Source organism: Lepisosteus oculatus, chromosome 23 (genome assembly GCF_040954835.1).
Source record: "Lepisosteus oculatus isolate fLepOcu1 chromosome 23, fLepOcu1.hap2, whole genome shotgun sequence".
NCBI lineage: Eukaryota > Metazoa > Chordata > Actinopteri > Semionotiformes > Lepisosteidae > Lepisosteus > Lepisosteus oculatus.
This window is the reverse complement of record NC_090718.1, coordinates 7221564-7237851: the sequence shown is the minus strand read 5'-3', so window position 1 is coordinate 7237851 and position 16288 is coordinate 7221564. Positions and strand designations below refer to the sequence as shown.

Genomic DNA, 16288 nt, shown 5'->3' with positions numbered 1-16288 from the left:
GTGTATACAAATTTCTATTTTACCTTTATTGTAGTTAGTAAATTTTCAAAAATTCTGTTTTTCTATGACAGTGTAATCCTACAATGTTTCTATCAAAATCTATAGGTTCGTTTATGGTCACATTTCATTTGTTTTTACTGGTGAGTCTTAATCGCATGGCAGGTACAGTATGTATTATTTTTTATCTGTGATTTAAAATGCCAATATGTTTTATAAGAGCAAGGCTTTGACATCTCATGCTTGCTTCCACTTTTGAAGACACAATTTGATTTAAACCTCAGGACATCGTGTTGTATTGAATTTGTCTATTTAAACATGGTAGACATTCTTGCCAGTCAGAATTGCAAAGGACACCTTTTGAGCTTTATCTGTACTTTTTGACAGTATGAAGATAATCAATGTATCCCTTGCCATTTACTTTAAACACTGCTGTTCTCTGCTTAGAATGCAGAAGCCAGTGGTAAAAATGATACAAGGCTAATATTTAAAAAAAAGTTAAAAGATTTTTCAACACTGCAATGTACAATGTGTTTCTGAAAACCTATATAAAATACAAAGGCAGTATGGCATTGCAGATTATCAGAAGCAGAGAGCTTTCCCTGAACATGAATTCACAAAGTTTCATCATATTGACGAGTTTCATGTTTCATTCTTGAATATTTACCAATGTTAACTTCAATGTCATACCTGCTGCCCTGGTGGAGATGACCCCTGCATTCCCATTTCCTCAAGAGCATTTTGAAATAAATGGTTTTAGGTCTACGTTAACGTAACTTTCATCTTATTGGTTAGACACAGATTATGTCTGGTAGATTAGTCCCTCAGACTGCACAACCACTTGCAGCAGTGCAGTATTTAAAATAGATGCTTCTCCATCTCTCTGAGAGGTAAGAAAGGCAAAACTGAAGGCAAAGTACATAGGCTAAGAAGTCTCACGCAGCCTGCCTTGTCACTGGCCTTTTCCCCTCTATCAAAACAATTTAAAGATTCTTGCTTTTTTATTAAAACAAAAATTATTTTTTGTATACTTGAAATTTCATAATCGCTGAATTTGACAGGTTGAAATTGAAATACATACAGAAGACGTGAATGTGTTTGAACTACAATTTGCATTTATATAGCACCTCACATTGCAATGAGCCCTACACATGTTACCAAGACAGAAAACATAAAGAAAAGGGAAAATAAAAATATTAATATTCATGAAGGTAATGAAACAAAAAGTCCTCATCTGCACTACAAACAAACCCCCTAGTGGGACTGCTTGGTAATATTTTTAGCGTATTATAGTCTTTACAAAGAATGATAAGGACGTGGCAGTTGCTTTCCCAAAAGAATATGTTCTAAGGAGATCAAACTGGTTCAAGATCTAAGTGCAATTCTACCTGGAATAGTCTTTAAATTGTAAGATTTTAATTAGATTAGGTTGGCTTAGTTAGGATGTTATTGGTCTTATCTTCTTCTGTATTAAAGTCTTTCTAAAAGATCCCATCAATGTTGAATCAGTCACAAAAGTGAAAACAAAGAGATTTAACTGACAGTGCATAAAGTCACAAAGAAAAGCATTTTAAATATTTCTCTTTTGCTTTAATGAACATTTGAGGCATTCAGAGAAAGGACACTGTGACCTGTCGATAAGAATTTTGCATATGAGAATGAGGGAACAGGGGCTCTGTGAACTAATTCATTTGCCTTCAAAGAATGTACACATGGGCTCAAAAATAAGTTTAAAAAAATCGGTTTGGTCCAGATGACATACTGTAATATGCATTAGGTACTGTAGCTGCAAATTTGGGAACTTTTTAATGGCAAAGGCTATCTGTACAGATGAAATTAATTACACTTCAAAGATATGGGCACCAGCTGTATGTGCACAAGGATTAAAAAATATAGAAATATTTAAACTAAAGAGTATCTTATGTATTTGTCTTATACATCTGTTCAGGTTATCTTCTTTAGTAAGACTTTCATGAAGATCTATTTACATTTTTGGTTTAAAATATATGAGACAGTAGACCAACCCTGGGGCTTCACAAGGTTTTTCTTGGCACTATATTTCAGAAACGTATGCAGGCTTAATAAATAAAGTTAAATGAATAGAGAGTCCCTGAATCTTAAAGGATAGGATTTGGCTTTTTTTTCTAAAGGTGTATTGTTGAGAGTATGCTGTAAACCATTGATATTAGTTATAATTGATACTGTATTATACAACATTTGACTGATTATAATTCGACACTATATGGTAAATTAAGATAGAAAAAGAATGATGTCATTTTAAAGTTTTTTAGCTTTGGGAAAAACCCAGGAACTGACATGGTAGATGTGGTAGTCATTAAATGTTTAATAACTACAGTTGACTACATGAGGTAATGCTTATATTGGATCCATTCCTAACATTGTTCATTATTTTCTTTGCTTTTGTATTCATACCTTTTTAACTTTTAGAGGCTTCTTCTTTGCAATAACTTTGGGCCTAAGGGAATTCAATTCTATAGAGTTTTACAGTTTTGTGGTTCCTTTTTGAGATTGAATGAAAATCAGATGCATTATGACTTAAACCTGCCTGTGATTTATTTAAAAGTATCAATTTAGGGGTTCTTACACACCTGGGAACTGGGCTGCCATAACAAGCAATCTTTTAAATAGGTGAGTCTACATAGCCAAATTGCAGAAAAAAGGAACAAAACAGTTATTTTCATTTACAGTGCAAAGAAAATCATTAAAACCACCACAAGCAGAAACAGAAACCTAAGTTCCTTTGAGCTAGCAGCCAGATTTCTTTCAGTTTTCTCACTACACAGCTAAGCAGCTTACCAACTTCCAAACACTTCAGCCTCTCTCTGAGACTCCTAATGGAAACTCACATGTTCAATAGTGAAAGCTTCCAATATCCACCTGTCACATGGTTGGTCGGCCACTTCCCTCTCCCTTGTTCCCTCTGGTGACATTGAGAAACAGAGGATCTGCCCTCTGTCTAATAACAGCAGATCAGACTAACCTAAAGGCCTCAGCTTCCTGGATTTTTAAATTGCTACTTGACCAATTGTCTACCAGTTAGTCAGGTGACTGAGGGTGGCAGCTCATTATCAACAGCAATTTGGGGAATGTGTTTCAGCTATGGATCTTGATTTTGTGTGAAACTACAACCTTTTTACAGGATTTATTATAAAACCAGTCAGTGTATTCATTATACAATAATCATAGACAATACTCTGAAATGTTAATAAACATTTTCGCTGACCTGTTTATACTGATTGCCTTCCAATAAAATAAACCTTTAATTTGTAAAATCCTCTTCTGTAATGTACTGCATATATTGTGAATGCTTGCCCACGAACCACAAAATGCAGTTTAAAGTTAGGGTGTCACCTTAATACATTTCCATCTGAAATGTCTCTCACTCTGATGTATGTGTAATCCCCTTTGGAGAAGCCTGCAGAGTCCCCTGTTCAGTTGCTCTTCCTTCAGGGCTTTTAAGTACAGTAGCACATCAATTGTTCCTTCCTCAGTTGATCTCTGGAAGGCCGGAACAGGTGAATTCATCTCAACCACTCCATTTCTCTCCCTTACATGAAACACAAACGTGTCCCTTTTCTACTCAGAGACACCCTGGTGCAGTTAACTTGGTTTAACCCTTTACACGTAGTCATCCAACTATACTTTAATCAGTACTAATCACCTTCCCTAATGAGACACTGGAGCTTTATAAACTAAACACTGGAATAGTTTACTTAAGTGAATGAGCTACAGATCACTCTGGATCTTTCTTTCAATAATCATCACAAATCCTTAATCTCAATCCTTTCAAATTCTTCACTCACACTCTCACTCCTATTATTCCTCTATGACAGAGAATGCAAGCCTGTCTGCTGGTGGTAAAGGACAGGAGCCATCTGTGCTACATGGATCTAGACTCTACATTAATTTTTAAGCTCTCAACTCTTCCATTCCTATAGGAGCCTAGACGCTGACTTCTAGCCCTCCTAATATGCATCAGATTTTTAATCCATAAGAGTGTCCAGTTACTCACAGAGCCAATCATACTGTCTATTTTCATACCCACTGAATGTCAAATAATAAATTATGCAAGGAGTGTCTAATTTTCACTCCAATAGGTGGCTTTAAACCACCAACTTTAATCAGAACAACCCCTCAATAACTACGCTGTATTTTGAATTAAGTGATTGGTATAACCCTATTCTATCTCGATTTGATCATGGCCATTCATTCCATTCAAAGGAATGGAACACCTACCCCCAGACAGAGGTGATTTTCACAGCTCCAAATTACTACAGTAGGTCTCCTGTCATGTCCCCAGTTTCCAAGGGAGTGATGTCATTTTCTGTAACAGGCATTTTGCCAGGGAATTCTGTTACACCTGCATGGTAGTAAAGGCAACTGATGATTTAAGACAATTTCAGAGTATCTCTGCAGGTGAATTGCCCCCAGCATTGTTATATTGTTTGTATCTATGAGGTTTTTAAAAATTCTAGACCTGTCTTCCTGAAGTCAGTCTATCAGAAAGATATATTATCTGTCTATGTTATAATTCTACTTGTTATACAACAGTAGAGAGTACATAAACAACACAATTGGTAAGCACTACTAAAGTACAGTATATGTAACAAGAAATTACCCTTCCATTTCTGACCAATGGTCAGAAACTTCCTATATAACCTAGAGTGCGTTTTAATTGGGAGAGGGTCTGTTCAGTTTCTCAAGTTAGATATGTGACCTACTTTGGTAAGAGATTGTTTGGATAATGAAGGTTGTATTCTCAGAAGCATTTCCCCAAGTTTGTTGAAAGTTTGCGTTAGGATCTGCAGTAATAAGGTATTCCAAACACTGTGAAATTACCATAGTGACCTACTTTCTTTAGGGAACAGACAGACCAATGAGACAGTCACATTTTCTTTTACAGCTTTCATTGTGTTTTTGGATGTTACAAAGATGAGGCCAGTGATGAGCCTATTACACACATATTTTATTTATTTTTAAGGTGTAAACCACAGCATAAAAAAGACTGTCTCTGAAGAAATACAGTTGTATTACATAGTAGATAAAAATGAAAACTACTAACGTATATTATTTTGGAAAGGAAAAACATTTAAATGTTAAATGTTTTTTTATTCTGTTTTAATTATAATTTTGTATTTGGACTTAGTGTATCTCTAATTTGAGTCTCTTACAAGACTTTGAGACTTGATAGCACAAAAGAAATCTCTCTTGTTTGTATTCTTACGCATAATGAAAACACAATCAGAATCTTGCATCTTTAGCTTATTGGCCATATTTTATGTAATCTTAATTTTCAATTCTCTTGAAAACCATGAATGTAAAACACCAGATTATCAGTGTTTGGTATTTAAATTTAGTGAAAACTGAGTTGATCTGTATAAACGGAGAATTAAATCTTTATCTTTTACAAGGAGCAGACTAAAAAAGTCAGCTCTCTGGTGGGCAGGCCACAAACTGGAAGCAGAGGGTCAACAGTCCAAGTCCATCACATCTGTCAGATCTAAGAAATTGTTTTCAGACCACAGTAACTAAAGCATGAGAAGTTCCAAAAAGAAACAATCCATAAATCAGCAGAAAGCCTGTAGCCCACCATCTACATGAAAATGATCTGCAAGCTTGGAGGTCATTCAGGTGTAACATGTTGACAGCTGAGAGATGAAATCTACATCTTTTGTGCACCACAGACCATCTAACGTGGTGGCAGTGAGAGTGATAAAGTGTTTTATTCACTGATGAATGTTGTTTTGCCCTTGACAGATTTAATGGAAGACACTGAATATGGAAGACATTGTGTTGAGCATTATGCTGACTGTTGCTTTGTTCAAACCAATGTGTGTGGTAGTGGAAGACTGATGATGTAGGAAAGAATCTCCAATAACACAAGCACCTTTGTTGCAGACTGAGGTCAGACTTACTGCTCAGCAGATTTCTGAATGGTTTTTCTATTGCAGAAAGCCAATTTAGATTTTCTAGCAAAAATAATACCACAATAATAAGACCACATAGTCGTGGGGTTACAGTACAATGTTGTCAAGAAAAACAATGTTGACATCTTAAAAGCCTTTTTATCCTCACAGGACTTTTCCTAGACTAACTGGCCAATGCCATCAACAACAAAAACAGCAAACCTTCTGTCCTGATGCTGATCAGATCGATCAGCCAGGATTGTGTTTGTGTTCATGCTCAGGGAATACATATCTCATACTGACTCTGTTAAGTCTACATTTTTACTGTGTAACATATTTTATACCAAGAACTTGTCATGATTCTTTGAACTGTTATTTTGCTGATATTGCTTACGATTTCTTTCATATATACCATATGCTGTGTTGCATTTGTTGTGCATCAGTCTATTGTAGCATGACATTATTCTTTAAAGACTTAAACAAACCGGTGTACAAAGAATCAACTTTAATGCAGTTAACTTCAGTACATGGGGGCTAAGACCACATGAACTGAGAAACGAAGTGCAGGCTGACCTTTTTAGAGTCTAAATTAATTCTGGCATGAATGCTCCTCCGCTCCCAGCTCAAGATCTGCCAGAGGGGGGTACACCACGAGGTTGCTGAGGACACAAGCAGTTGCGCCACTGTTTCCCTCATCTCCCCTCTGGAACTCACCACTGCAGCCCACGTCCGGTCGGGAGAGCTGACCACTACACTATGTTAATCAGGTATTGCATGCCATCATATTTTGATGATGACATTATCTCAATATGACTATGACCAGGAAAACAGAGTTTGCCCAACACAGAATATAGAATGTAGCCCACCTTATTTTATATTGTAGATCCAATTTATATGCATTCGTCTAGTCTGATTAGCTCTTTTATTACCTTTCATCACAAGGTAATAATATTACAGCAATATTTTAAATTGCTAGCTGAATTTATAAGCACTCATTACACCAGATTCTTTTCATCTGGTTAAGGTGCACCCTAAGCATTCTTACTTTTCATAATCAGACCTGTGTCTTTATTTTATTTTACCTACATCATACAAAAGTGTTTATTTTTGTTATGCAAATAAATATTTTGCATTCAAAATGCTGGGCACATAGACCACAGCTAGATTACATACACCATAGACCTCCCAAGGTTTGGACAGTCCTTGTGTGTGTATGTTGTCTGTCTAGTGTTGTATATGCACTGAAGTGGAAATTAGATGTTCGATCCCTGATAAGAAGCATAGAGAGCTTCTTTATACCACAGATTACCATCGTATTGCATGCATGTATTTACTGTATATTACTTTTACGGATTTGTAAAGAAAGCAAAAACAAAAATGTGCTTATACTGTATACAAGGCATAACTCTCACAGTGAATGCATATGGTTTGATTTCTATATGCTAAAATTCATTTCATAATAGCATATTTTAGGATTAACACCAGATTTCACCAGAGTCCATGTTGACATAGTCAGCTTGTCTTTAATATCCTTAGAGAATGTGTGTACACTGCTGAAATTGCTAGCTCCCTTTACTAGCAGCAAATAAGATGTTTAACTTCCAGGCAGATGAAATCTAATGAAGGTTTGTTTAATACAAAACATACAGACAACTAACATTCCAGAAAGGATATTCTCTTTTGCATCCTTAACATGAAAACAAATCACCACTTATCCTGTTTTTTTCCCCTTTATTACAATTGTTTCCCTTCAACCAGTATAATCTCATCGAAGGCTGCCAAAGTAGCACAGCTAGTCTGAACAGCAGAGTGCCTGTTTCCAGCTGACAGCCAGAGCTCTCAGCCAATCACAGGGCAGCAAAGGAGGGCCAGTCTCCCTCCTCTGGATTGCTGAGTGTTCCAGTGTCAGTATGAGAATAATCAATGAGAACTCAGTCTCTCTTCTGCCTCAACTTGCATTGGATTTAAATCACCTTCACACACAATAACACCAGGAGGAAAAACAAGATATTCACAGAGAAAAAAAACCCAAAAAATAAAACACCAAGAGAAAAAGAAGAGGAAAAGGGTAAATAAACCCACACAACTGAACATTTTCAAGAATGTATAATTCTGTCTGCTTCCTCATCATCTCCTGGGTATTTGCTCTGCTCCTGTTTCCAGGTAATGTAAATGCTACTTCTTTCTTTGTTGAAACAAATCATAATAAACAAAACTTGTTTCTGAGTGATGGACAGAAATGCTTGTATTCTATGAAGGCAGGAAATTATTTTGCTACATCCAAATGGGAGATGCTGTACACTGTGCTGCACTTATTGCAAGTAATCTGAAAGAATTGTAAGCATCAGTTTTAAAATGTTCACTTGGGTCTTCGCAGAACTGCTTTTTGATACAGTAAGGCAGATTGAATAAAGGAGAGAAGGATAAACGGACACAGATATATACCTACTGTATGTTATATGTTAATGAAGTCTCAGTCCTGAAGTGGACACCTGAACTACACAGTGCTAACATCTCAGAAAGCCTCAGTGCGATGCTGGCTTTTGAAGGTGAAACCCTCCGTGTGTTTCCCTTAGGAATGCTCTTGCGAAGTTCAGCTGGGATTGTGGGATACAATTGAAATTGAAAGGAAAGATATGCAGTGATAGAAAAGGGGAACGAAAGATGTTATTCTGTAGATGTGTGTGTCCCTTGTCTTGTTGAAAGTTTGTATTGTGATATTGAGCATGTGAAGGGGCGATACAGCTGGGTACTGAAGTCAGTGGGCCGTAACGGATGCACTGCTGGAATGAGATAATTAGGCTCATTCTGTTTGAGATCAGCAGGTGAGTGCCAGTGTAGCCTGGGAATTGCAAAGAAAAGACTATGAAGATGTTTTTTAATAAGAAATCTTGTTGCCAGGGGGCTGTCATGTGGCATATTAACTCACTATAATGAATATTGATTCTTTGCTTTTCTTGGTGTCTCACATGACGCACAGTGTAATCATTAAATCAAGGGTGAATGGGACCGGTTTTTATTGATTTCATTTTCAGGTGGTGATATTAGGAGCTGAAGATGCTTGAACTTTTATATTTTGGAAGAGTCTTTCACTTTGTTGTAAAAAGGAAGCACAAAATATTTCATATATAATGTAGTTTACACAGAATAAAGACTGAGTTTTGATACCGTATTATTCTTTTGGTACTATTAGTGTTTGATTCTAAATTAAGAATAAAGATCATGTTGATCATGGTTTTTGCAAAATGTCACATACTGTAGCATATTTAAACCCCTCATGTCATTCTACTGGAGAATATTTTAAAATAAAAATACACAAGATTTTTTTGCTTCAAGCAACATGTGTTTTGGGGGAAGTATAAAATACCTTATGTTCCTAGTTCTAGTTCCCAAGTCTCCATAAATGAATAGATAAAGATTACAGAGGGTTTTTGGGGTGAAGGTCTTTTTTTAAAAAAGAAGAGGCTAAATGTAAATATTGTATGTAGTCTTATCTTAAGGGAAATTCTTTGTTCCCTGGTGTAAATAATACTGGAAGGTCTGCATCATATGTAATAACCAAAGAGGGTCAGAAATAATTTCCCATTAAAAAAGCTCTGTAAATATAGTTAATTCAGTCCTAGTCATATCATTACATTCAAGCGGCATTACTATTTTCTGTGATGAGATTCTTATAATTTTTCTATAGCAGAGTTTGTGAAACTACAATACAAGTCAAGGATACAAGACTCTTTCTGTTATGCTGGTGTGCATTTTGTCTCAAAAGCTTTCATCCGCACTGATTAAAACTGTGTGAGTTCTTTATGAGGGAGACACATCTCCATCATTTAACTTCATTCCTGCACACCTACAGTATATTAGTTGCCACTCAAAAACAAGGTCAAAGACACTGGCAATAAAAAATATAAAACAATTTATGTAAGCCTTACAATCTCTCCTTTAAATTCTTTTTTTACCTCCCTTGACTGAACAGCTGCTTAAGTAGAATACAGTATTTTTAAAGGGCTAGCCATGTGTTACAAAATCATGTAAGTGTAATTAAATTAGCTGTCTTAAATAAACCCATTTTACATCATTAGGTTTAAATCTATTTTAGTTTTGCCACTGCATACTAATGGTCACCAAAGGGGGAAGAGAGAATTTAAAAAATATTTTTTTTCTGCTACATGTGAAGCAACATTCATCTGTTAAGGTTCAGATAATTTTCAGATAACCTTTTGAATTGTGGTTCTCTGTTTCACTCACAATTCTATTTCATTGCTGTACTAATATTACTACTAAAAGTACCCACTGATTATCCAACTAATTAATATAGTTAACACTGTATAGTATATTAATTCATAAAAATAATAATCTTCTAACAGTAATGTCAGATGTGGACTCAATGAAAAGGATCATTGTGTGTATGCTGACAAGTCTAGGTCATGGGCCTCTAGTCCTGAAAAAACAAAACTTAAAGTTTTCATTTTAAAAGTGCACACGTATTTATTTTTTCAATATGGGGTCCCAGACTGAAAATATCTAGAAAACAGAAAGGAACAGGTTTCTCCATGATGAAGTGCGGAGACACTTTGCTGTTGACTGGTCAAAGTGGGAAGGCCAACATACTGAACTATAACACTCCAGTAACACTCATGCACTGGTAGTTTAATCTTCTTCCAACCTCACATATACTATATACACATATACCTCACATGTACATCAATTTCAGCAATTAGCTTCCATGTGGATGTTTGGCCATTATGCCTCCCGGCATGTAGGGTAGCAACATCCTGTTGCTGTTACTGTAACATGTTTTTTTACAGGACGGGCTGTTAGCCTTGTGTCCAATCTCCAACATGGAGGACATGGCGTCCGACGTGTGACACGAACTCACTACCCTGAGATTATGGGTCTCATGCTCTACTAACAGAGCTAGCCTGACACTTCGCTTCCCTGTAGTCCTGCTTAATTGCTGTAGATTCAACTACTGGCTGCCCCAACAGAGCAGCTACATGCTGTTAAGATATGAGCATGGAGGTTCACAAAGTAAAGTACATGTGCACATGGCAGAAAGTTCTACTAACATGTGGGACATGCATCTCAGTTACCAGTATCACTTAGTTTTCTACCTAATGACATAAGATACCTTTGCAAAGTGAGATGTTAATTATTGGTGGGATAATGCACCAGAATGAATACAGCAAAACATAATACTTAAATGGTAATTGAAAATTAATTAAGGGAAAAGGGTTAAGAACACTTTACTCTTGCTCTGCATCTATCTTTATAGTTTCACTTAATTTAATTTCCATATAACGTATTTGAGAAAAACAGACTTGTGTCATTTCTCTTTACATACCTGCTCCCATTTCATGACAAAATTGAATGTGGCTTTCAGCTTTGGATGTAATTGAACTTGCTTGGTAAACTAAAAAGCGACGTCGCTCTGTTCAAGAATGTGATGGTGGAGAACATTCCATGACCTGATCGTAGCACAGATGTTTGACATTGTGTGAATATGTCCTCAGGCTTAGATAACTTAGATTGACTATGACTTTAAAAAAGAAGCCATTTTTCAGTCAGATCTTGAATACTACCTTGCAGGATGGAAAAAAAGGAAAATTGCTGATTGATTATGGTAATCGGTAAATCGGTAAAAGTGCAACAATTTATGCAGACTTTATCCATTCTTATGATAACTTGGGTAAACCTTCCAAAGAAAATTTTGGAATTTGCTTTTGACACGCACAACCATTTCCAAACACAAACTTTTTACAGCTTTCATAAACAGGTGCCATGTGAATTTTGACAAATACAGCGGGACGCTTTTGGAGTAACCCAAACATTGATCTGGCAAGCTTCTATCTAAATTCATGTCTGATTTACATGTTTCCCATGATTTATATTAGTTACCTAAATGGATATCTACATAACAGCTACTGATTAGTGGAAAAACAAAAATAATTCACAAAACATTAGTATAATGATAGAAGTATTTGCACCAGCATCCCAACTATGCTGATGTACTGATAAACTCTACAATTTAAAAAAAGAATGGAAGTAGGGGTTTAACACATAGAGCCTTTAGAATATTTGTATTATTTTACATGGTTTTACCTTTTACATATAAAAACCCACCAGTGTAATTTTACAATCCAACAGGACAACTAAAATGAGTTACCTCCTAAAGAAGGGTTCAGTGTTTCTCCCAGCATTGTCAACAATGAATAGTTGTTTTCAAAGGGTGGCACTAATCTACATAACTCACATTCACCCTCCTATACAGCACCCTGTCATCCTGTTAAACTGACCATGGTCTCACAGGGGTGGAGCAGTTTAAGCAAGCAACCTACTGTACAGTATATCTCAGAATGATATTTTGATAAATATTAAAAATGTTCATAGCATTTCATGTCAGAGAATTCAAGTTCTTCTATTCAATACAATGCTTATACAGATAAGCAAGTTCATTTTTTGTTTTAGATTTGCATGTATGAGAACAGCACAGGCATTCAATTTAGTGTTTGTGGTGGAATTAAATTTTAATTAAGATGTATTTATCAAAAAAGCCAGCCACAAACGTCAAATAAACATAAATAAACATGAAGGTAATGGAGATATTTTGGACATTTAGAAATGAATGTAAAATACTTCTGCATTAATTTTTATCATGTTTTTCTTTCTCATTTGCATAAGAAATACATTGTTGTAATTAAAATTTAATCCTGGTATAGGTTTGAAACCATCTGAAGCTATACAATGAAATGAGTATGATTTGTAGTCAGCAGTCTAGTCACTGGGCACAGCAAATAAAATGCATATAGAAACTGCCTGCTCAGTCTCTCCTGAATCTTTCCAAGCCTGAAGAGGAAACATGCCATTAGGACTTAAAAAAGTGAAGATAGCTTTTCAAGGAAAATAGGAATATCTCCCACACTATATATTTTATTAAATTAGCTGTCGAGTATTTTATTTCTTTCTTCGTACCCTATTATCTTTTAACTCAGTCTGATCCTCTGAAGTTTTACAGATACTTTCAGAAAATCAAATTTCTCTCTGGATGCAAAAAGTATTGAAAGCCATGCTGTAAATCTCTGGTTTATTTCTAAAACCTACCCGCTGACTGATTACAGTTTGTTGAACAAAGACACTCGCTCCCCACTGGAAACTTTCCATTAATTTGCGAGATCATCAGTAGAGCCAATGTAATTTGTCTTCTGTGACACTGCAAACATATTTTGAAATAAAGACCAGGCAGGAGTTAAAGGTGTTAGAGGCAATACCCCAAAACTCAGCAAGAGTATGCATGGTACCCCTCACAAAGGGTCAACCCTGTAACTTCCCATAAGAGGGCACTCTATGCACATTCCCTATCTTGCTAGACTTGTCAAAGCACAAAATTGGATATTATAGAATTTAATTTGGAAGGGAAAGATTCAATTAATACTCTGCTCAAAATACAGTATATTGTACAGTACAGTTAACAAGTACTGAGGACGTTCTATTCAATGCTCTTGAGAAGCCAAAGGTAATAGTGAAAAATGCAATTGAAACCCGCGTAGTGCTTGAATTCTTGGCATGATGTATAAATCCCTTAAAAGTAATAGTAATCTCTCAGACTCAACACAAACTGCTTTTAATGGGAATGCTTTAATCTACAAGCAAACTATACAAGCATGCAGTTGTCTTGCACAGAGCTTGCCAGCTATTCACAAAGTGCTTATTATATGCAAATAATGTGGGTTGTGAAATAAAGAAATTGCTATTGATTGGCTAAATTCTGTCTGCAGTGAGCAATTGCTATTTTTTTAGTTTATAAGATGGTAAATGATAGATTCCAAAGTGGAGAGTGCATGTAAAATTGACATCTGAAGCTTTAAGCTGGCATGACTCTTGGAAGGGCACACTGCTTAGATAGTACCATCTAGAAGTGCTCCTGAGAAAAGCTGAAGTGTAGTTTTGCATTGGGCTCTTCTCAGAGGTTTTCAGGATGTAGCAGCATTATTTGAGTTGTGTACAGTAATTGAATTATTGGTTATTAATGTATGGCTCTTTGGCATTTTATTTTCTATAGGGAGTGCACTAAGAAAACAATCTAATAATTAGAGACACAAATACATACAAACAGGTTTGTATGTTTTGTGCGATTTTGAAACAGATGTTACACAATAGGACGAATGCTTCAATTTCTGTTACCTTTGGAATCTTAGAATTATATATTTTCTGCTGCTGTTATGTAAGTGCTTGAGGGAAAAAGAAAAAAGAAAATAAGATAATTGACTCTCCTTTGCTGTTACCCATTAGTAATAGTGAATAAAAAATGTTCTGTAGATAATACTATGGTTTGCAATATCACTTTAATGCATCCAATTTATCTGAAGTGTTTTTTTTTCGAATACTCAGAGAACTGTAGTGTGGGTGCTATTATTGGTATAATTGCAATCCCCTGTTACATGTAGTGGATTTCATTTCATAAAGACTCAAGGTATGAGTTCAAATTAGTTTTAGTTCTAGTTTCTTCGAACTAGAAACTAGTGTCTCCTAGCTTGTTAATGATTCTGAAATTAGAACCTAAAAAAGTCACATGTTCACAATCTATCGAGCGCTTCCTCCACAATCCAGTTATCATAACTGTACAATTATACTGATGTCTGGAATATCAGGAAGAATTATTCTGAAAAAAAAAAACATTTCTCAAAAGTCAAACGTTACTGTTCAGAGTCAGTTGTTGATTATGCCCGATTAACGTTTGAACACTGATTTGACACCAAAGTCAGTGAAGTACTTGTTTTTCTACAGACTACACAATACCATCTTCTTTACAAAACAAAATCACTCCAGTTACAGTCAAATACAAATTCAGCATTCTTTTGGGCTTTGCAGGACTGGTAGAAGTTTGATGTTTTTTTACAGTACAATTTTTATATTACAATATAATTTTTAAAGATATGTTTAATCTCTTTTTTAACCTCCAAAATTGTTGCAAGAAAGAGAAAGAAAAGCGTGTGTTATGTTAAAGTTCCCTGTTAAACTTATTTCGATGAGATAAAAGGCACTCATTCATACTGTTGAAGAATCTTGACAACTGAAGTGATATTCATGGCCCTGCTGTATCCTTACATTAAGAATTTCTACATTGTTGATAGGATTATTGAGGACTGTTTTGATGATGATGAATGAATGATGGCAGAGAACTAACCTGATCTATACAGTTCGCTGATGTCTACTTCACACTGATCAGTTACCAAAATATTAATTATTCAGCTCAAAACGCTCATTAATTTAGCAACTGTTTCAAAGCTGTTTTTACAGTTTAAATATTTCATAACTAAAAGTTCTGCACAAAATTCTTTGTATGTAGATCACAGAATATTTGATTAACCTAAAAACAACCTATTCAGCTATAAAGAAGAAATGACTAAACACTTTTAAACACTGATGTCTTAAGTAAAATCTGAGTAAACACTTGAAAGCCACTGCATATTTTATAGTAAACAGGCATTAATGTGTTTGGAAATAATCATCCTCCTTTTAAAAACATGACTAAACAGCTTGTCTATTATGACCAAGGAAAGAGTGTACAGTATTTTAAAAAACATGATGAAGAAACCATTAAGATTTCAATCATGTATTTTATTACCTTCTTAATAAAAGTTGTGCAAATAGGTTGCTAATGTTAGGAACCAGAATCACCTTAGCATGAGAATGTCCTTCATTAGGAATTAACATGTCTTAACACCTGTGCTAACATTATTTGTGGGTAATTACGTTGTGCACAAATTGTGTCAATTTTGAAAAACTGTTCCAAAAACATAATTATAATAGCTGTGACATCAGATACAATGTCTGGGATGATATGAAGGGGTTACTCTGCTTATCTCAGTTATTCTAAATAAATGTCCAGAGTACAGCAACAAAGAAAAATGATTGTGAGTGATTCTAATAAACATAAACACTGCCCTTTAGACTAGATTCTTTCTGTTACCTTCAGATGAGTTGAAGAAGTCTTCTTGACAGAAATTACAAGTGGATAGTTTATTGAATCAATAAAGCTTTGCAAAAATTGCTCCTCCAAAGCCTAAATTAACTGACAAGAATACTAAGGCCAAAACAGGAGTACACAGCAAAAGAGAAAAAAACAGGCAGCGGAAAAAAAAAAATTGGACCAATGGATTATATGCCTGGGATGCCATAATTCTGAAATGATATTTCAGCACTATCTCCTTCTAAAAAGCCAAGACAAAAAAAAAATATTGACATAATTGTTGTAGGTAAATATACTGATCTTCTTCTAATATATACAGTATATGTATTCATAAAGTACTGTATATATTCATCTACTGATTTAAGTGATACAGAAACTACTGTCTTCTACATGAGAT

The 16288-nt window shown here is 35.3% G+C and overlaps 2 protein-coding genes across 2 annotated transcripts in view; one reads left to right on the top strand and one right to left on the bottom strand.

Annotated features, from left to right (window-relative positions):
• LOC107075678 (uncharacterized) overlaps positions 1–16288 on the bottom strand; it is a 686550-nt gene that overhangs the window by 117719 nt on the left and 552543 nt on the right. The window lies entirely within an intron of this gene.
• The window catches only part of opcml (opioid binding protein/cell adhesion molecule-like), a 583981-nt gene continuing 575526 nt past the window's right edge, over positions 7834–16288 (top strand). The window contains exon 1 of the mRNA XM_015337696.2: positions 7834–8087. Within this exon, the coding sequence (XP_015193182.1) occupies positions 8027–8087 (61 nt within the window). The 5' untranslated portion in view covers positions 7834–8026. The remainder of the gene's footprint in view (positions 8088–16288) is intronic.